This window comes from Chiloscyllium punctatum, chromosome 32 (assembly GCF_047496795.1).
Source record: "Chiloscyllium punctatum isolate Juve2018m chromosome 32, sChiPun1.3, whole genome shotgun sequence".
Taxonomy (NCBI): Eukaryota; Metazoa; Chordata; class Chondrichthyes; order Orectolobiformes; family Hemiscylliidae; genus Chiloscyllium; species Chiloscyllium punctatum.
In genome coordinates, this window is record NC_092770.1 from 46,462,690 (window position 1) to 46,486,170 (window position 23,481).

General features: G+C 39.2%; 1 protein-coding gene across 6 annotated transcripts in view; it reads left to right on the forward strand.

The window, feature by feature from the left end:
• LOC140458136 (voltage-dependent calcium channel subunit alpha-2/delta-4-like) overlaps nucleotides 1-23,481 on the forward strand; it is a 491,615-nt gene that overhangs the window by 237,894 nt on the left and 230,240 nt on the right. For all 6 annotated transcript variants that reach the window (XM_072552257.1, XM_072552261.1, XM_072552258.1 and 3 more), the window contains one exon: nucleotides 67-153. In XM_072552257.1, the coding sequence (XP_072408358.1) occupies nucleotides 67-153 (87 nt within the window). The remainder of the gene's footprint in view (nucleotides 1-66; nucleotides 154-23,481) is intronic.

Consider the following 23,481-nt stretch of genomic DNA (forward strand, 5'->3'; position numbering starts at 1 on the left):
TCTGTTTCTTTGCAGTATATTTATGTAATTTTATCCACCATTTAAGGGTCATGTTTTGGTTACTAGTTTCAGGAAAGAAGAACAGAAGTAAAATGATAACAGCAAGTACAGCAGTGAGTGTTACTGTGAGCAAAAGGATGGCCATTGCAGCAGGTAGGAAATCTTGGATTAAAGCTATAAGTGAATTTGACTTTGCAATACCAAATCTTCTGATTTTTGTTTTTGTTGTCAATAACTTCTTGTAAGATTTTTATACAGATCGTTACATTTACTGAAACATATGTAGCTTGTCATTTGTTTGCTCAAGAGAAATCATCATAATTAACAGAATAACTTTAAAAACAGATTCTTATTAAATTGTTTCAAACTCTTACAAGTAAATTTCACAAATCATTACAAATGAATCAGTAATACTGTGTACTTTTGCTTTAGCGGAACACTGAAACATTTCTAGGTCAAGTTGGCTTTCTCTGATAATTGTATCATTTGCTGAAGTATTTTCTCAACTTCTGTTGCTAATTTGGAGAAATATGAAATTCTGAAAATAATGAAAGTATCAGTTGTGTGTGTTAGCTATAAATTTTAGAGGTGAGCATATTAATTTGCCCAGATTGTTTGATAATTGCTGAGTTGAAAAGTTAACTAGAGATTTTTTTTCAGTAGAATTATCATCTGTCTCAGTCAACCTTTGGTGATCTGGACTGTGAATGTATACTAGAGTCTAAAGCCTAGAGTTTATCGTTTGGGTTTTCTTAATCTGAGCCCAAGTGTTCACCATCAATCACTGTGCCTAAACAAAACACCATCTACTCCTTTGAAAAGGAAAAGATGTTTCTTCATATCCTGTATCCATTCATTTGATTATTTCCACTTATTGCATTATAAAACTGACATTTACGAAGTGAAAATTTAAGAATAATGACCATGCTGACACCTCAGATGACATGAAATGAAATGATGGCCAAGCTAAATGTAAGAGCATAGTAAAGGACAACAATAGTTGATAATGTATGGAAAATCTCAGAATAACATCAGCAAAGCCTGTTTAGTTCCTATGAAAGTGAGCAAAAGAATGTGTATGTCAGCTGGAGTGCTGAAATTGGAAACTGTAAATGAACAATACAAAGGTAATTATGCGCATACTCTTGAATTGGTCCATACTGTGCAGTTCATTTAGACATAATTTTGTAGGGGGAGTTTGCTAAGTATCAGGACATCCATATTTCATAATCTTGAGGATAATTGGGAATAATCACAGTGAATTTTATTGCATAGATCCATGTAAGAAAAGTAAGAAGAAACAAAAGTCCTGCCTGCAAATAAAGTCATAGGGTCGTAGAGCTGTACAGCACAGAAACAGACCCTTCAGTCTAACTTACCCATGCTGACTATATATTCAAGATAAAGCTAGTTCCATTTGCCAGCATTTGGCCCATATCCCTCTGAACTTTTCTGAGTCATGCACCCATCCAGATGCCTTTTAAATGTTGTAATTGTACAAGTCTCCACCACTTCCTCTGGCAGCTCATTCCATACACACACCACCCTCTGCATGAAAAAGTTGTCCCTTAGGTTCCTTTTAAATCTTTCCCCCTCACCTTAAACCTATACAATCTATTTTTGGACTCTCACACCCTGGGTATAAGACTTTGACTATTTACCTAATCCATGCCCCTCATGATTTTATAAACCTCTAAAAGGTCATCTCTCAGCCTCCAACAATGCAGGGAAAATAACCCCAGCCTATTCAGCCTCTCCCTATAATCCCTCCAATCATACCAATATCCTTGTAAATCTTTTCTGAACCCTTTCAAGTTTCACAACATCCTCCCTATAGCAGGGACACCAGAATTGCATGCTGTATTCAAAAGGCAGCCTAGTCAGTGTCCTGTACAGCCGCAACATGACCTCCCAGATCCTATAGTCAATGCACTGACCAATAAAGGCAAGTATACCAAAAGCCTTCTTCACTATCCCATCTACCTGTGACTCCACTTTCAAAAACTATGAACTTGCACTCCAAGGTCTCTTTGTTCAGCAACACTCCTCAACACCTTGCCACTAAGTAAGTCCTGCCCTGATTTGCCTTTCCAAAATGCAGCATCTCACATTTATCTAAATTAAACTGCATCTGCCACTCCTCAACCATTGGCCCACCTGATCAAGATCCTGTTGTACTCTGCGGTAGCCTTCTTCACTGTCCACTACATCTCCAATTTTGGTGTCATCTGCAATGTAACTAACCATACCTCCTATGTTCATATCCAAATCATTTATATAAATGATGAAAAGCAGTGGACACAGCACCTATCTTTGCGGTATACCACTGGTCACAGGCCTCCAGTCTGAAAAGCAACCTTCCACCACCACCTTCTGTCTTCTACCTTTGAGTCAGTTCTGCATCCAAAAGGCTAGTTCTCCCTGTATTCCATGCTGAAAGACAGCTTGCAAAATACTGTTGTTATTATGAATTCATCTATGTTCTAGTGCTTCAGCTTCATCTGGTGCTAAAGTATTTCCAAACATTCAGGGATGCCAATGGTGATTGCCTACGTCATGGTGCCATTTCTCGTCACCGAGCATTAGGAATTTTGAGTCTCAGAATAACTCTTTAAAGGATTCTTACAGATATGTGGATAGCTTGGTTCTCTATCCTGGCACCTCAGTGGATGTTGGTGGGATGATGTGTGCCAAGAGGTGCTCTAATTTATACTTGCAGGTGGCACTTGAGAATATATTAGTTTTCTCTGTCTGTTTATCCTTGACACCATAGCCCAACTACCTTCTTTCCCTCTTCAAAATGGACATTTCCTCAATCCATTACTCATTATACCACATTATCCTACTTTGTCTAGACATGACTGTGCCTATATTCATTGTCTGAATGGTCTGCATTTCCATGTACAATAAAGTGCTATGCCAGTGCATAGCCTTTATTGATGCAAGAATGATAGAACTTAAGTCACTCTCTTTGTTAATACCATTTGCTTCCAGTGGGCAACGCAGGAAACAATTGGGTGCACAAGATGCAAAGCATCTAGACCTGTGCCCTTAGGAAGACAGGTGGAGGAGGTTGGATGGTTTGGAGTTTGGAGTTTGAGCCAAGCTTTCCATGCATATGATGCCAACAAATCCTCCTTTTCTATGTAAAAACATTTTTTATGCTATTGCACATTAAGTGTACCTCTGGGACAGTTTTAGGTAATTAAAATTCTTGTTAACTTATACATCCAAGTCTTCATAATTTGACATCTCCCTATCATTGAATAGAGGGGGGTGTAGTTTAACTAGGGAGGCAAAATTAGCAGCCTTCTCCTCAGCCTCTGCTGGAATGATGTAACATTTCAATCCACATTTCATTTCTTTGCTTCCCTTCTATGAAAGTTCTATGTGGGAACAGAGGTTTAAAAGGATTCATAAATATAGATCCATGTTTTGAGGCACAACTAAAGGCTAACTAATAGAAGACAGAGAGTTCAGATAAAGGGTTCATTTTCAAGATGAAAGCCTGTAAGTAAAGGAGTGCTGCAAGGATCAGTGATGGGGCAACAATTATTTACAATATATATTAGCGACTTAGTGCATTGACTCCCATCATCTATCATGAAATTTGTGTATGACACAAAAATAGGTGGGAAGGTAAGTAGTGAAGATGATACAGGTTAACTGAATGGACAAAAACTTTGCAGATAGGCTGTAATGTGGGAAAATGTGAGGTTATGCTCTTTTGTGGGAAGAATGTTATTTAGAAGAGCTCCATGTTATTTAAATGAAGAAAGACTACAGAAAGCTACAGCACAGAAATATTTAGGGGCCATTTTTATGAGCCATAAAAAAACTAGCATTCAAGTCCAGAAGTAATAGGGAAGATAAATGGACTGTTGGCTTTACTTCAAGGGAATGAGGTATAAAACTATATAAGGCATGAGTCAGACCACTTCTGAAATACTGTGAACAGTTTTGCTCCCCTTATCTCAGGAAAGATATATTGGCGTTGGTGGCAGTCCAGAGAATATTCAGTTGGTTGTTCCTGATTATAGAGGAAGTGTTTAATGAGGAGAGATTGAGTACATTGGGCCTGTACTCATTGGCATTTAGAAGAATGAGAGGTGACCTTATTGAAACATATAAGATTCTGAGGGACTTGAGAAGGTAGATGTGGAAAGGTTGTTTCCTTTCTGGGAAAGTCTAGAATCAGAAAGTATAATCCCTGAATAAGCAATTGCACATTTAAAACAGATATGAGGAGGATTACTTCCCTTAATGGACAGTCAATCTGTGAAATTCATTACCATAGAAGGTTTTAGAGGGTGTGTCATTAAGTATAGTCAAGGCTGAAATAGACTTTTAATCAGTAAGAGAATCAAAGTTATGAGAAAGAGTAATAATGTTGAGGATCTGTATAATTAGCCCTGATTTCATTGAATAACTAAATGTCTGATCTGACATCTTAAGTCTCTTGGTCATAATGGAATGTTAGAATTTGTAAAGAAAGGTACCAAAAGGTCAGCATATGGAGTGTGGATATATGTATCTAAGGAGGAGAGATGACCCTGAAGGAAAAGTGTGGAGGCAGTGCTCCAATTACCTTCAAATTACTTATCGCCAGAGCCACATAAGGCAATAACTGTCTAGGAAATAACTCCCATCTGCAATTTGATTCCAGGAAAGAGATATTCCAACTGTGTGGGTCATCATCAAATGTGGTGGAATGCCACCATAAAACTGAACTGGACCAACCATATAAATACCGTGGATACAAAATCGGTCAGGCAGTTCTGAGGTGAGTAATGTACCTCCTGACTGTTCAAAGCCTGTTCATAAAGCACAAGTCAGGATTGCAGTGGAATTCCCTCTACTTGCCTGGATGAGTGCAGCTCAATTAATACACAAGAAGCTTTGCATTTTCCAGACTAAAACAGCCCATTTGGCTGGCACCCAACACTACCTCCAATGATCTCCACCATCAGACTGACTGCAGTGTCTACTAATTACAAGATGAACAGTGGCAACTCACTGAGGCTTCTTAAACAGCTATTTCCAAAATCAAAGCCTCTCCCACCTAGAAAGAGAGATGCAGTAGGTACATGGGAACACTACCATCTGTAAATTGGCCTCCAAAGCACACACTAAACTGACATGGAACTGTAGCGTTGTTCCTTCACTGTCACTGTGTCAAAACTTTGGAACTCACTCACAGCAGCGACACACACATCATGGTCTGTGGTGGTTTAAGAAGATAGCAGCTTGCCACCACCTTTTCAAGTATCCAGTGAATAAATAAAGGCTTAAAAACTCACAATATTCAGCCCATGATTAAATCAAATTAATGACAGATGCATTGAGAGTCATAAATTAGTTTACTGCTCTTGGTAATAATCAGGCTGACCACTTGTACAACCTCCAACCAGGCTTTCTTTGTCAACGTGGACATATCCACTTGCATCCTGTTGGAAAAGGAGAGTTTCTTCTCATCTGTGAGATGGGAAAGAAGATGGTTTCATTAAACGATTGTGCTGTCCTTTCAGTATGTGAAGTTCTGTTCTTCAGAGCCTCCAGGGGTACGCAATGAACTAGGCGGAATGGATCTGACAGGATCTCTATACAATGATTTCTATCTTCTCCTCCTGCACCCATCTCAAGCAAAATATCACTGCCACTATTCCTTTAAATGGCTGACTAGAAGTTGATTCCATATATCGGCCTATTCCCCTTGCCAAGACTACTCAGTTTTTCAGATGTGAGGGTTTCTACTAGCTGGCTGTTACTTGGATGGCTAATGCCTGTTTCTTACAGAAAGAAAATACTGGGTTAGAGTGAACATTGTGCCCACTTGTGTTTCCACATGTCACCTACTTGCTCCCTGTTAAATTCTGCCTTTGTTATTCCCTGAAGTTGTGAATCACCTCATAGAATATCTTTATTGCCATAAATTCCATCCAGGTGAGAAAAACATAGAAAGCTGGTAGCATTTTTGTGCTCCTCTTAATCATCATCATTATTATTACCATATTTGGTGGGAAAAAAATATGTCACTATGATTTTTTAAATAAATCTACAGTTAGGATTAAAACGTTACTAAGTTGTGCCAATCTAATGACATTCAATAACACATTTGCCTGCATTTGTTTCTGTACAGCTGTCAAACAGTCAGGGGAGAAACTGGACCATTTTTGTTGCCAGTTTCTGGGCAGAAAATGGGTACAATGAGGCAGCTAATCTCCTATACTTGAACTGTAGAGGAAATACATTTGTCACCAAATTGGTTCTAGTGTTCCATAGGAAACCTTAACAATTTTTCAAAATGGCCATCATGTGCTTTAACTGGACAATAGTTTTAAGGTGCAAACAGGTAATTGGTTGGTTGATGTCTGCCACATCCAGGATTATCTAATTTGCATATAACCTAACTAACAGCTCTTGAAGATGTCACTAGATATTGGCATTGAAATTATAAGTTTAGACAGTGCATAATTTGTTTAATGTGGAGCCAGCTCAATGTTAACATGAGTCACTGTTCATGCTCCCTCCCTCCTGACTATCCCTTCTCCTACACCTAGCTCACCTCAGCTGGAGCACTGCTACCAAGTAATTTCTGAACCGCAATTTGGCACCCATGCTCACTAATACCATAGGGAAAAGGTTAGGGATGAAATTCACTGTGGTCCTGCCACCTGTCTCATCAGGCAAAATATTCTGAGATCATCTGATTTCTAGGCTGAGAGTTGGATCTTCAAATTCATTAAGCTTTCATATGCAATTGAACTGTGTTTAAATGTTAATTGAACAATTCAGGAAATAAAGGAGGAGAGAAAAGTTGCATGGGGTCTTTGTATTCTTGTAATGTGGTTTACTAAAAATGTAAGACAGCACTCATTAGTCCTGATACAGTAACATGTATTTTAAAAATCAGCTTTTACTTTTTCTCCTACATTCATTTATTTGTTCTGTAGTCATTTCTTTACAGCAGCCAAATATTAATGAGTTGTTAGCCAAAGATGGCACAAAAATGAAAGTTTGATTTAAGTTAAAGACAAATTATGATATGGGTCGCACAATATTATTCAATTATCAGCTGTTTATGCTTCGAGAAATAATAGCATGATGCCAAATTAACCTCAAGAACTCAGTACAATAACTTCTGAACAATCACATTCCTTGGGAACTTACAGAGTTGAATCTCTGACAGGTTTGTTAGAAGCTTGGGGTCAATGTAAATGAAAACAATTTGTCAGTAATTTTGCTTTATGCAGCAGTTTGAATGCACTGTGTTTACATGCTGACAGACAAATGACAATTTTCTATTTTTGTTTGCTCTTACAGTACGTATGCCCCAGGCAGTCTGCCTCAGCATTGACTTGAAATGAAATTTGTACATCCTCTTTTCTTATGAGATTTTTGAATTTTTTTTCTTGTCATCCAGTTTGCTGAGTAAATATCACAAAGACAGCACAGATCTGTGGGGTAAGCAGTAGTGTATTCGGGCCTGTTTTTTGTATGAGACCACTCTATATTTTTACAAAATTCCAGGGACTCCCTTTAACACAGAAGTATATTTTCTGCAATTTTTTTAATTAATGGGATGTGAGCATCACTGATTAGGTCACAATTTATTGTTCATCCATAATTGTCCTTAAGAAGATACTGGTGAGCTGCCTTCTCGAATCACTGTAGTTGTTGGGGTCTAGGGACGCCCATAGTGCTGTTATGAAGGGAGTTCCAGGATTTGGCAATGTAGTCCTAAGTAAGGATGATCTGTAACTTAGAGGGGATCTTTGCTGTTGGTGGCATTCCAATGATCTGCTGCCCTTGCCATTCTAGTGGATAGAGTTTCCAGATCTGGCAGATGCTGACTGAGGTGCCTTGATAAGTTCCTGTAGTGCATTTTGTAGATTATCTATTCTGTTGCCACTGTGTGCCAGTGGTGGAGAGAGTGAATATTAAAATTGGCAACAAGGTGCCAATCAAGCAAATTGTTTCACCTCAATGGTATTGAGTTTCTTGAGTGTTGTTGGAGCTGCACTCATCCAGGCTGGTATGGAGTATTCCATCACACACTCCTGACATCTGCCTGTACATGATGGACAGGCTTGGAAAGTAAGGATATGAATTACTCATTCCAAAATTCCTAATTCCTCGACCAAACCTTGAACCTGTTTTATTTATATGGCTGGTCCACTTCAGTTTCAGGTCAATGAGAGCCATGCGAATTGATAGGGGATTCAGCAATGGTGATGCCTTTGAATGTAAAAAAAAAAGACAGTTTAATTTACTGCTATTTGAGATGACCATTACTTGTCACATGTGTGGTGTCATTTTTACTTGCCCAATCTTGAGTGTTGTCTATGTCTTGCTGCATATGTACAGGGCCTGCTTCAGCTTCTGAGAAATAGAGAATGGTACCGAACATTGTGTAACCTTCAGTAAACATCTCCACTTCTGGCTTTATGATGGAGAGAAGGTCATTGATGAAGCAGCTGAAGATGGTTAGGTCTAGAACAATATTCTAAGGACCTCCTGCAATGCTATCCTGGGACTGAGAGGACTGATCTCCAATAATCATAACCATCTTTCTTTGTGCCAGTTATGATGCCAGCAAGTGGAGAATTTTCTTCTCAATTCCCATCAATTCCAACTTTGCTGGGATTCTTGATGCTACATTCGATCAAGTGTAACCTTAATGTCAAGAGCAATCACTGTCAGCTCACCTCTGGAATTCAGCTCTTTTGTCCATGTTTGAACCAGGGCTGTGATGACGTCAGGAGCTGAGTGGCCCTGGAGGAACCCAAACTGGTGTCAGTGAGCAGGTGCTGTTTGATAACATTGATGATGACACTTTACTGATGATCAAGAGACGATGAATGGGGCAATAATTCACAAGGTTGGATTTGTCCTGCTTTTTGTGTATGGGACTTACCTAGACAATTTTCCATGCTGTAGGGTAGATACCAGTATTGTAGCTATATTAGAATAGCTTGACTAGGAGTACAGCAGGTTCTAGAATGCAAGTGTTTAGTACTGTTGTCAGGGGCCATAGTCTTTGCAGTATCCAGGGCCTTCAGCTCTTTTTTGATATCATGTGGAGTGAATGGAATTGGATCTGTAATGCTGGGGACTTAGAGAGGAGGTCAACATGGTTCATCCATTTGACACTTGATAGTAGAAAAATTCTACAAATATTTCAACCTTACCTTTAACATTGTTATTCTGACTCCTCATCATTAACGATGGTGATATTAGTAGAGCTTCCTTCTCTATTGAGTTGTTAAGTTGTCTACCACCATTCAGGACCGGATGCGGCAGGAATGCAGAGCTTAGATCTGATCCATTGGTGTTGAATAACTTAAGTTATCACAAATTTATTTCCTTACTGCTGCTTCTGTGCATTTAATATTAAAATCAGACCACAATGAGGTCACTGCAATTGCTCCAATATATCTGGCCTTGGAATTGTAAAAAAATCAGCCAAGATTCACTCTATTATTATTTTGCTGGAAACATGCTTATATTGGTATGTGGTAAGAAAAGAAAAACTCTTGACTGAAGTATAACCCATGAATCAATAACTTTCGAAGGTTATTGCTCTGGGCTATAACTGAAGAATGGATGTGTATAGAAAATATCTTGGAGAACTACCAGTGCCACGACTGGACATTTACCTTGTGTCTTCAGAAAAGGCAAAATCATTCTCTGCATTTTGCTACGTCTTATGGCTTATAATTAAAAACTACTATGATGTATTTTTAATAGCAGTTTTAATTTTTGTCTTGAGTTATTTCAAATGTTTGTTCTGCTGTCACCTCAGATTTCTGTAACTGGATGTTGACCTGCATCCACCGTTCCTGAATTTGCTTCCAGGAATCATGCCATAAGCAACACACTCAGATCAAACTCCAAATACAGTTGACATCTTTTCTTTGTTCAGCCTCCCAAGTTAATGGCTTACGTCTCAGCACTGCTCCATCACTCTCAACAGAAAGTAATTTGTATAATGGTAATTATTTTCCCTCTCTCTCTCATATTTCATGCTGGGATGCAGTTCATAGATACCAGAATTACCTTCTCCATTAAGTTTTCCAATGACCATACGTGAGCTGCAGCAATTGATGCCTGTACTTCAAGATTTGCTGGGAAGAGGTAGTGGGGATTTTGGATGGAAGGGGGTGATAATTGTACAACTTCACAGTGTTGGCTAAATTTATCTAACGTTGAATTGCTACTGAAATGTTAAGAGTAAGCTCTAGCTGTGTGAGAGCAACAGGGTTGGGTGTACGAGTTAAGCTGGGATGCTGATGCAGAACTGACAATGATTTTATTTTTCTTAAGTAAATCCCAATTCTGTGAGCAGTGGCATTCTATCTGATACTGAACTTTAAGGATCAGTGATGTGTTAGGGTCTATGCGGGGAACAAAAAAAAAGTACTAGTCATTGGTAATTTACTCAAAACATTCATTAATAGAGCCAGGTACTGATCATTATGAGAATTTCTCTTCATCTCTGGAATCTATATACAGTACCAAAATCACAATAGAGTCTAAGAATGAATTCTATCCTTTTAGTCAGAGCTAGTTTGAATTCTATAGCCACAAAATTTGCATGTGTGGTGGCTGTATTTTGAGTACTACAAGTGACATTTTGTCCTGCAATGGTATTCCACAATATAGACTTCTGGAGCTGACTGCACTGGATGCCATTTTAGGAAGGACTTTGGTAGAAACATAGGGAATGTCTGCCAAAACTATGAAAGTAGGCAGATCATGATGTCAGTGCTGATTTGATCACAGTACTTACATTTTGAAGTTTGTGAGTCCAGCTAATTCTAATCTTAACCTCTTAGAGCTGAATTTGTATTCATCAGCTGGGAGGACATGCCACCAACACTACTTAAAGGGCTCATCTACGACTTAAAGTTTAGCTGCTAATTGATTTTTACTGGCTTATTCAGCAATTGAAGAAGTGGAAGTTTCCACAGTTCATAGAGATGTACAGCATGGAAACAGACCCTTGGGTCCAACCTGTCCATGCCGACCAGATATCCCAACTCAATCTAGTCGCACCTGCCAAGACCTGGCCCATTTCCCTCCACACCCTTCCTATTCATATACCCATCCAAATGCCTCTTAAATGTTGCATTTGTACCAGCCTCCACCAATTCCTCTGGCAGCTCATTCCATACACATACTTCCCTCTGTGTGAAAAAGACGCCCCGCAGGTCTCTTTGAAATCTTTCCCCTCTCACCCCAAACCTATGCCCCCTAGTTCGGGACTCCCCCACCCCAGGGAAAAGACTTTGCCTTTTTACCCAATCCATGCCCCTCATAATTTTATAAACCTCTATAAGGTCACCCTTCAGCCTCCGGAGCTCCAGGGAAAACAGCCCCATCCTGTCCAGCCTCTCCCTACAGCTCAGATCCTCCAACCCTGGCAACATCCTTGTAAATCTTTTCTGAACCCTTTCAAGTTTCACAACATCTTTCCAATAGGAAGGAGACCAGAATTTCATGCAATATTCCAACAGTGGCCTAACCAATGTCCTGTACAGCCACAACATGACCTCCCAACTCCTATACTCAATACTCTGACCAATAAAGGAAAGCATACAAAACGCCTTCTTCACTATCCTATCTACTTGCAACTCCACTTTCAAGGAGCTATGAACCTGCACTCCAAGGTCTATTTGTTCAGCAACACTCCCTAGGACCTTACAATTAAGTGTATAAGTCCTGCTAAGATTTGCTTTCCCAAAATGCAGCCCCTCGCATTTGTCTGAATTAAATTCCATCTGCCACTTCTCAGCCCATTGACCCATCTGGTCAAGATCCTGTTGTAATCTGAGGTAGCCCTCTTCGCTCTACACTTCACCTCCAATTTTGGTGTCATCTGCAAACTTACTAAGTGTACCTCTTATGCTCACATCCAAATAATTTATGTAAATGACAAAAAGTAGAGGACCCAGTACCGATCCTTGTGGCACTCCACTGTTCACAGGCCTCCAGTCTGAAAAGCAACCTTCCACCACCACCCTCTGTCTTCTACCTTTGAGCCGGTTCTTTATCCAAATGGCTAGTGGTCCCTGTATTCCGTGAGATCTAACCTTGCTAATCAGTTTCCTATGGGGAACCTTGTCGAACGCCTTACTGAAGTCCATATCGATCACATCAACTGCTCTGCCCTCATCAATCCTCTTTGTTACTTCCTCAAAAAACTCAATCAAGTTTGTAAGACATGATTTCCCACGCACGAAGCCATGTTGACTATCCAGAATCACTCCTTACCTTTCCAAATACATATACACCCTGTCCCTCAGGATTCCCTCCAACAACTTGCCCACCACTGACGTCAGGCTAACTGGTCTATCGTTCCCTGGCTTGTCCTTACTACCCTTCTTAAACAGTGGCACCACGTTAGCCAACCTCCAGTCTTCCGGCACCTCACCTGTGACTATTGATGATACAAATATCTCAGCAAGAGGCCCAGCAATCACTTTTCTAGCTTCACACAGAGTTCTAGAGTACACCTGATCAGGTCCTGGGGATTTATCCACCTTTACCTGTTTCAAGGCATCCAGTACTTTCTCCTCTGTAATGTGGACATTTTGCAAGATGTCGCCATCTATTTCCCTACAGTCTATATCTTCCATATCCTTTTCCACAGTAAATACTGATGCAAAATATTCATTTAGTATCTTCCCCATTTTCTGCAGCTCCACACAAAGGCCACCTTGCTGATCTTTGAGGGGCCCAATTCTCTCCCAAGTTATCCTTTTGTCCTTAATGTATTTGTAAAAACTCTTTGGATTCTCCTTAATTCTATTTGCCAAAGCTATCTCATGTCTCCTTTTTGCCCTCCTGATTTCTTCTTAAGTATACTCCTACTTCCTTTATACTCTTCTAAGGATTCACTCGATCTATCCTGTCTATACCTTACATATGCTTCCTTCTTTTTCTGAACCAAACCCTCAATTTCTTTAGTTATCCAGCATTCCCTATACCTACCAGCCTTCCCTTTCACCCTAACAGGAATATACTTTCTCTGGATTCTCGTTATCTCATTTCTGAAGGCTTCCCATTTTACAGCCGTCCCTCTACCTGTGAACATCTGCCCCCAATCAGCTTGTGAAAGTTTTGCCTAATACCGTCAAAATTGGCCTTTCTCCAATTTAGATCTGGTCTATTCCTTTTCCATCACTATTTTAAAACTAATAGAATGATGGTCGCTGGCCCCAAAGTGCTCCCCCACTGACACCTCAGTCACCTGCCTCGGCCTTATTTCCCAAGAGTGGTTATGTTTTGCATCTTCTCTAGTAAGTACATCCACATACTAAATCAGAAAATTGTCTTGTACACACTGAACAAATTCCTCTCCATCTAAACCCTTAACACTATGGCAGTTCTAATCTATGTTTGGAAAGTTAAACTCCCCTACCATAACCACCCTATTATTCTTACAGATAGCTGAGATCTCCTTACAAGTTGGTTTCTCAATTTCCCTCTGACTATTAAGGGGTCTATAATACAATCCCAAAAAGATGATCATCCTTTTCTTATTTCTCAGTTCCACCCAAATAACTTCCCTGGATGTATTTCCAGGAATATCCTCCCTCAGTACAGCTGTAATGCTATCCCTTATGAAAAATGCCACCCGCCACCCCCCCTCCCCCCCACCTTGCCTCCCTTTGTATCCTTCCTGTAGCATTTGTATCCTGGAACATTAAGCTGCCAGTCCTGCCCATCCCTGAGCCATGTTTCTGTAATTGCTATGATATCCCAGTCCCATGTTCCTAACCATGCCCTGAGTTCATCTGCCTTCCCTGTTAGGCCCCTTGCATTGAAATAAATGCAGTTTAATTTATTAGTCCTACCTTGTCCCTGCCTGCCCTGACTGTTTGACTCACTTCTGTTCTCAACTGTACCAATCTCAGACTGATCTCTTTCTTCACTATCTCCCTAAACCCCTTACTAGTTTAAATCCTCATGAGCAGCTCTAGCAAGGTTCCCTGCCAGTATGTTAGTCCCCTTCCCATTTAGGTGCAATCCGTCCTTCTTGTGCAGGTCATTTCTACCCAAAAAGAGATTCCAATGATCAAAAATGTTCCTGAAATCTACAAGGAATGGTGTGGCATGCATTGAAGGATTTTGTTCCATCAAGGATTCTGCACATACACTTTCTCCAGGACATGGTCCAATAATTTTCATATGTTTTGGCCTACAGCATGACTGGGTTGTAATGCAGTTGCAACACAGTTGCAACAAAATGAAAAAGGCTGGAAATTGAGAAAAAGTTTCTTCAACCTCAATATTCTGGCCATGTCAGCCTAGAATATTGAGGGAACAATGCTCCCACCTGAATTTTAGTAAGGACACATGTTAGACATCTGTGCCTTAGGAATACCTCATTGAAATCTGCCATCTGGTGAATCCAAAATTGCTGTCCCAAAGGAGGGTAATGTCCACACTGTCTATAAAAGTTAAGTTAACTGTATGCATGAACATTTATGCTTCTTGCTACTTCCAAGCTGGAGCAAGTAATATTTGCCCCATTATAATTTTCCCATAAACTGTTGCATAAGAGAGCTTACAGTGACGACATCCCAAAGGAACTGAATACATTTCATTCTCTCTTACCAGAGATAAACAGATGGAGAAACACCATTAAGGAGACTTCCAGGTTTTTCATGCATGCAGAGTGTCATTGAATATACACAAATTGTTTTGCAGATGCTACATGTTATTTCTGACATACACCATAACCAGGAAGCATTCCATATCCTCAATGTGTGTCCATTAAGTTGATGTGTGACCATTAAGCTAAGTGTATATGAGATCCTGGCAGCTGTCATGATGCTTTCATTCTACAAAAAAATCCCTATATCATCTGGATAAGCCATCAATGCTGAAATACATGGAAGCAGCTGATGCATCCTTCCCCAAAATTGTCTAAAGGCTTGGGAGGTTACAACAGCTATTGAGGAGGCAAGGCAGTTGCAAAATGGGGTTGGGGAAATGGAAAGGCTACAGGAGAGTGGTGAAGAACAAAGACAGAGTGAGAAATGTGAGTCAGGGAGGCAGCAAGCTGGGAAGATGCAATGGGGGAAGAGGTCAGGGAAGTTGTAAATGAGGGAGAAGATAGGGAGGTTGCAATGGGGATGGGTAAGAGAGAGGCTGCCAGGGGAGAAAGAAAGGGAGGCTATAAGGGTTTGGGAGTTGACAGGAATAGAGAAGTGAAAAATTTCAAACCTGTGCAAAAGGGACCATGCAACTTGCTAAGATTGAGGAAAATGTGAAATGATGTAGGTAATGAATTACTTGCAAATGAATAATGAACTGCTTGTTTAAGGCTACATATATTCAGAAGATAGTATATCAGGAAAATGTAGTGTATGCCATTGTATTCAACACTGTTGAAAAATGTGTTGCTGGAAAAGCGCAGGAGAATCAACGTTTCAGGCATAAGCCCTTCTTCTGTTCCTTGGATGCTGCCTGACCTGCTGCGCTTTTCCAGCAACACATTTTTCAGCTCTGATCTCCAGCATCTGCAGTCCTCACTTTCTCCTGTATTCAACAATGTGTCAATTGTTAAATTTAAATCTGAAATTGAAATCTGAAAGTCAGTAAAAATGGTTATAAATACTTGGTTAAAGTCTTCCAGATTTCTGAATGTGTGATAAAAATGCAATAGCTGCGATCTCACCAATCTGAAAGAGGTGTTCAGTGTGATGGATTTTGTGTGTAGGTGTGTACATCAGTTATTCTGAAGAAAAGTGTTTCTCCCTTCTGTTTGTTGCATTGTGCCAGATTAGGTACTATGATATCAAGGAAATGTATATACATTTTGTGTGTGGTGGTTCTAATTTTAATGGGCAATTGATAATTATTCCGTATATTGATAAATTCTTCCAGTTCTGCCTCTGTACAAATCCAAATTCCCCATGCACCAACCCAACTACAAAATGTACTTTATATCACTGCAGCACCTAATAAAGGTCTCAGTGAGAATGAAAAAGTCTGTGAAAATCGATAAATAGGTCCCCAAAATTCAAAAGTAACCTTCAAAAGGAGCTACTGGAAAAAGAAAATTGTATCCTGTAAGCTATTTTAACAAAACAGATTTCTATGAGACAACAAGAGCTATCCACTGACCACTTTGGTACATAACCCATTCACTCATGGACAACATATCCACGCATGTACAATGAAAGCCTTGTGGCCATGTGAAATGTGTTCTACAACCTACTATCTAATGTCATGCAACGTCAGCACCTGAGGCTGATGGCAAATGTGGGAATTAGTGATTGTGCTTTTTCCCCGTTTTCTTTTCCTTTCATCTTTGTTTTTCCCCACTGCAGATCTTGAGTGTGAAAAGAGAAAGGCAAGAAACAAAGGCTGTGGTGAGAGGAGACTGAGAAAAGGAAGAGGTTGCTGCTTAGAGAATGTGCAAATTGTAGATGTAGGAAACATATGGCGTGAAAAAGAGCTAGGTGTGAGAATACATTGTATTTGGTGGTTACAGCCCTGTCACTGGCCACAGCCTCAGTTAATAGTTGCCCCAGTGACGGCAGCTATAATGCTCCCCATGTACATGAGAACATTCCACTGTGCCTGTCCTCAACTGGATCCATACTGCTAACTGAAGTTATAGATTTACCTTGTCCATCCAAGAGAGAGCAAATTATGTCACTGTATGTAGTGTAGTGTTTGTAGTATATAGTATTTGGGTAATGAATAGGTGCTGATATACAAAAGCTGTATGTACCACATATGTGAATGTGAGATAAAGCTATGAATGTCAGGTATGATTGGTTTTGATAAATAATAGGGGTGTTGTACATTGAGTAAGGTGTAATAGTAGTTCAGCAGAATATGGCAATTGAAGATATTATGGTCCCTGTTGTTGTCATTACCGGACAAGTCAGATTACAGTTAGAAACCTAGTTTGTTTGATCATATTTTGACTTATTTTGGTTTTATCAAATTGGTCTCTTGATGAAACATAAGCGCACAGTGCTGCCCATAGTCCTTTTAAAGAAAGTTTATTAACAAAAGAAATGAAGCTTAAATAAAATAAACCAAACTATCTACTTATAATACAAATTTAAAGTAAAAGCAATATCCCATTAATCCTATAAGTCTTTTATACATTGAAAATGAATAAAATACACACCTGGTTCAGAATCCAAAGCACAACTCGTACAATATGTCAGTCTTGGTAAGTATCAACTGGGCAAATTTATAGACTCATAGAGTCACACAGCAAGGAAACAGACCCTTCGGGCCAACTCATCCATGCTGACCAAGTTTCCCAAATCAAAACTGATCCCACTTGCCTGCATTTGGCTCATTTTCCTTTAAAGATTTCCTATTCATGTACCTGTCCAAGTGTTGTATCTTTACCTGCAACTATTACTTCCTCTGGCTGCTCATTCCATGGAAGAACGACCTTCTGTGTGAAAAAATTGCCTCTCCGGTCCCTTTTAAATCTTTCTTCTCTTACCCTAAAAAATATGCCCACTAATTTTGAACTCCCCCACCCTTGAGAAAAGACCTTTGCTATTCACCTTATCTATGCCCCTCATAATTTTATAAAGCTCTATAAATCACTTGTGACTTTAACATTTAGACTAGAACAGCAGAAGACTTCTCAACGGAGCTAACCTATACCCAAGCTTCAATGTATTCAATTTTAGGTTACCTTTTGATGGTTTTATCCCAACACTTCTGGTCTGGGACTAACACGTAACTCTCTTTCTAAGTTAACCTACTTCACTTTATAACCTTCCCTTCTCAGGAGCATGGGTCTATGTAGCCATCCAATTACAAGGACTTAACAGAACTACTCTAATCAAAGTAAAAACTGAAACCTAAAGGTCCCCCTCACTAAACTATGGGTCTTGTCCTTTTGCTTTAAAGAAACAAAATTAAAAGTTCCAGAAGTCTCTAATATATCTTGGAGGGCCCGTTATTTACCTTGCTAAGCCAAACATTAATCTAAAATAAAGTTCATTAGGAGTCCGCAAAACCCATTCACTCTAAATCTAGGTCTCAAAACTATTTTAAAAGAACTGACCATGGCTACAGAAATACTTACTAGTTAATTTTGGACATCCAGAAAACCCACTGGTTATGAAGTGAAAATCTAAACATCCAAATTTACAATAAATAATATGAAAAACTATATATCCTAGTTTATATTACACTAACCTAACATAGGGATATTTAACTTTTTGAACTTATGGAACTTATATTGAGGTTATAGATTGTAAATAGTTGAGGTCCAGCATTAAACTCTGTGGTACTACTCCATGAGTAACAGATTGTCAACTCAAAAATGACCAAATTCATCCCAACTCTGTGCTTTTATTAGTAACCAATCCTCTATCCATCCTAAATTATTATTTTGTGCAAAGTACTGCTATTCCACTTCCCTTTCCTCCTTCCTACTTTTTTCTAAGTATCTTTGAATAATAAACATCTAGCCCTTCCCAATTTTAGCCAAATTTTGTTGTTGCCAAAACGTCATATTCCTACAAGGCTATTCGTGCTTGTAACTCACCAACCATAACTCCTGCACTTTCAGCATCTACTTACAAGCATTGCAAACATGTCTCTACATTCATTGTAGTCTTTCTTAGTTTGCTGTCTTAGATGGAACTCTCCCGTCTCTAGTATTTTGAGGTGCACTCACCTTATGCACCTTATCCCTCTTTTCCACCTTTGAAATAGGAGCATTCATCCCTACAACTTTAAACATTCCCAACCACACTAGTGAATCTGCTCACTAGGATCATGTCATTTGTCCAGTCTTGTGCAATCGATCCCTTTAGAATTGGTGCCTTGCATCTTAGAACTAGGCTCAGTGTTCCAAGAATGTGAAGCTCTCCTTTTTGGATCATTCATCAAACTATTCAATGGTTCTCACCATCTTCTTATTTCTAATCTTGCTGATGCATGGTTTTGATAGATAAAGTCAGGATCACTACATGAAAGGTCCTACTTTTAAACTTCCATCCTAGCACCAGGACATCTGACAGTAGGGCCTCAAGGCCCTCCCTTTCTATTCGGTCACAAGATGAAACACAAGATGAGAAAAGCAATATCAATGGGACCAGAACACAGGACTCTAGCCTTCTGAAATGTTAAAAATCACACAACACCAGGTTATAGTCCAACAGATTTGTTCAGAGTGCTGCTCCTTCATCATGTAGCTGTGAAGCTTGATCTATTTCCAGGAGCTGGCTCTATTTTCAAAGTAGGAATTTACAAAATGCTACATGGATTGGCTGCCTGCTGACTGTGTACTTTTTGAGCAAAATAGAATGCATCTACAAATGCAATTCTGCAAGTGCAAATTCACCCCATCAATTTATAAGTGTGTGTGCATGTATGAGAGAGAGAGAGAGACAGTGTAAGTGAAATAGAACCAGTCTGACTCAAGATTGAGATACAGACAGACTCTAACCTCACACTTTTAATGCATTATCTGAGCTGAGATGTTATCTTTTTCATAAAACCTTAAGTTAGGTCATGATGAGACTTAAAAGAAGTTCTGGGATTTGCATATTAATGAACCAAAAACTGCAACCCATTCTAAAAGATAAAAGACTTAACAGCAATCTAGGTTTGTTCAATATATTGTTTTAGTTGCATGACACGGCAATCTTTTGCTATAAATTCTGTCTCTGATGATATTGCTCCGCAACTACCCGATGAAGGAGCAGCGCGCCGAGAGCTAGTACTTCCAAATAAATCTGTTGGATTATAAACTGGTGTTGTGTGATTTTTAACTTTGTCCACCTCAGTCCAACACTGGCACCTTCACTTCTGAAACGTGGGATTCTAACTTAAAAGAAGTGATCTCAGAGTTGGATGTATTTTGGCAAAAGAAAAGATTTAGAAAGATCTTTAAAATACTGAGAGGCATGAATAGTGTGAGGAAGCCACACAATCTGAAATGTTGCATTTAGACTAAAATCAGTAATCATGTTTATTTTCAAGTTGGGTAATTACATTGAAACAGCAAGATACTTAATGTAGGACTGCTTAGAAAACAGTTACAATTCAATCAGTCCACAAGGGTTTAATGCATTTACCAGAAGGCATTAAAAATGTTTTTTAATGCCCGTAATGATCTTGTTTATGTAGAGCGAGATTTCTTAGTCATTAGTTGAGAGCCTACATTTTCAATCGGCAATAATTTACACTCAAACAGTTAGAAGTGGGGTCCAGATGGGCAAAATGAAAGTGTTTTCTTTATATCCATTCATTGTAATTATGTGTAATTACAGGTGCAGATTTTAAATGTCCAGGAAGCATTCTTGTGATATGACGATAAAGTTACGTGTAAGTCTTACAATCATCAAATAATTACTCATAAAAGGAGGCCATTGTGTCTGATATATCTGTACTGATTCAAAATGTCTCTCTTCATCATTTTCCCTGTAGCACTGTAAATGTTATTGCTTCAGTTAATGACATAATTTTCTTTTTAAAAAAAAAACTCATTTCAATCTGCTTCCAGCACAATGCCAGGCTGAGCATTTCACCAGCTAACCACAGGTTGTGTAAAACAGATTTTCATCATAACACCATTACTTCGCCTGACAATCAGGAACCTTCTGGTTCTCAATCATTCTGCCAAATGGAAAGTTTCTCTTCACCTACTCTGTCCAGATCCCTCATGATATTGAAAACCTATCAAGTCTCCTCTTCTTTGCTTCTTCAGAAATGTATCCATCTAACTGAAGTTTCTCATCCCTAGAATTCTTTAATCTCTTCCTTATCCTTTTTAATGACTTCAATTCTTTCTAAAATGTGGTGCCCAGAATTGAATACAATATTCTGCTGAGATCAGACCTGGGTTTTATAGAGGATCATCATAACTTTCAAGCTTTTATATGTTATACCTCCACTTATAAAGACCCATTGAAATTTAAAATGGACAATTAAGGGGCAATAGCATCATCAGAGCAAAGTTGGTGGTGAAATTTTTGGAAAATCTTTGAAATTATTCAAAAGGCTTCTAACCTATTGACAGCTCTTACTACATCTAAAGGGAAAAGGAAAATAAAAATACTGCAAATGCTTAAGATCTGAAATAAAACTAAAAAGTTCTTGGAAAATTTAGCAGGTTTGGCAAAATATATGGAGAGAAAAACATGGTTAATTTTTCAAGTCCACTATGATCATTCTGGAAAGATTCTTCTTGAATCTCCTGCCCGAAGGCACGCCTTCCATAATTATTTGTGAAACTGCAAATTACTGTGATTGTTATGACATGGAGGCAGGCCTTGGATCTACTTCAATCAGAATAGAGATTGAAATAGATGGTGTTAGAGTTATTTACATCCACATTCTAGTGGTCTAGCTAACTGAGCTAATAAGTCACAGATCATAACTTTAAGATATTAATGCATTAATAATACCCTGTACCCCTCATTTCCTGCACTCTGTAAAGAGATAGAATGCAAGTTGGCTTGCTCATTTGTTAACTTTATAAATGAATCTTCTACTTATTTCCATCACCCTTCCATCCTCTCTTACATTTTATACAAGTAGCCCTGTGACTTGCAATATAAGTTATAGATCTCTGAGTTACTTAAGTCCTGACACAAGAATCTATATTCAAGTGTCAGTTGCATAAAGAAATAAACAAGTGCAGGTATTTATATACTGCCTTTTATGATCTCAAGATGCCCTAAAGTATTTTAATAATAATGAAGTACTTTTGAAGTTTAGTTTCAGTTACACAAATTCACATTAAAAATACAGTACAGAAACAGGTCATTCGGCCCAATTAATCAGTGGTGTCAGTTATGCTCCCTCGAGCCTCCTTTCATATTTCCTCATATATCTCCGGAGATATCTCCGGCGGCACAGTGGCACAGTGGTTAGCACTGCTGCCTCACAGCGCCAGAGACCTGGGTTCAATTCCCGCCTCAGGCGACTGACTGTGTGGAGTTTGCACGTTCTCCCCGTGTCTGCGTGGGTTTCCTCCGGGTGCTCCGGTTTCCTCCCACAGTCCAAAGATGTGCAGGTCAGGTGAATTGGCCAGGGTAAATTGCCTGTAGTGTAGGTAAGGGGTAGATGTAGATGTAGATGTAGGGGTATGGGTGGGTTACGCTTCGGCGGGGCGGTGTGGACTTGTTGGGCCGAAGGGCCTGTTTCCACACTGTAGGTAATCTAATCTAATCTAATCTGAAATAAAACCAGATAATTCTTGGAAAATTCAGCAGGTTTGGCACAATATTCAGAGTGAAATCTTATTAATGGTTCAAGCCTACTTGACTATTCTGGAAGAGCTATTCTTGAATCTTCTGCCCGAAACAACACCTTCCATAATTATTTGTGAACCTGCAAACTGCTGTGATTTTATGACATGGAGGCAGACCTTGGGTCCATACTGTGAATACACTATACATTATTCACTACTATCTACATTAAGAAGTTTCTTCCAAATCTACCAAATTTGATTTATTGGGGATTAAATTGAGGAGCTCCAGATTTGCTCATCCCGAAACCTTACATAATAGGTTTGTTACGATAACCCTTAGTCTTTACAAGAGGAAGAGCAGGCCCAGTCTGTTTGACCATCGCTGAAATGTTTACCCTCACATGATGTTTCATCCTTGTAAATCGTTTTGATGCCCAGTTGAATACCTCTATATCCTTGTTATGTTACAATAACCAAACCTATACATTGTACTCCAAGTGTGATCTAACTAAGAGACAATTAGGTTTAAAGTAACTTCTCTACTTTTTAACCCTAATTAGAAACAAATGATGGTACTTCAAGATTTTTGTGAAGATTTGTAACTCAGGTTGAGGTTTGGGTTGTAAGTTTGTTCACTGAGCTTGCAGGTTTGTTCTCATACATTTCATCACCATGCTAGGTAACATCATCAGGTGAGCCTCCAGTGAAACACTTGTGTTCTATCCCGCGTTCTATTTATGTGTCTTGGTCTATTACAGTGGGTGATATCATTTCCGGTTCTTTTTCTCAGAGGTTGGTAAATGGGGTCCAAATTGGTGTGTTTTATTGATGGAGTTCCAGTTTGAATTGAATTGAATTTATTGACAATTGTACTGAGGCACAGTGAAAAGCTTTGTCTTGTGAGCAATACAGGCAGATCACCGAGTTAAGTAGCGTAGGTAAGTAAATAATAGGTAAACAGCGGCAAAAACCAAAACGCAGGTACAGGCGAATGCTAAGAGTTTGTGAGTCCATTCAGTATTCTAACAGTAGGGTTAAAACTGTTACAAAACTAGTTGGTGTGTGTGTCCAGGCTTCTGTAACATCTCCCCAATGATAGCGGTTGTAGAAAAGCATTGCCAGGGTTGGATGGATCTTTGAGAATACTAGCAGCCTTTCCTTGACAACGGGGCTTGTAGTTGGATTCTATAGATGGGTGGTTGGCCTTTGTAATTGTCCCGGCTGAGTTCACCACTCTCTGTAACCATCTCCGATCTTAAATGGTACAGTTGTCA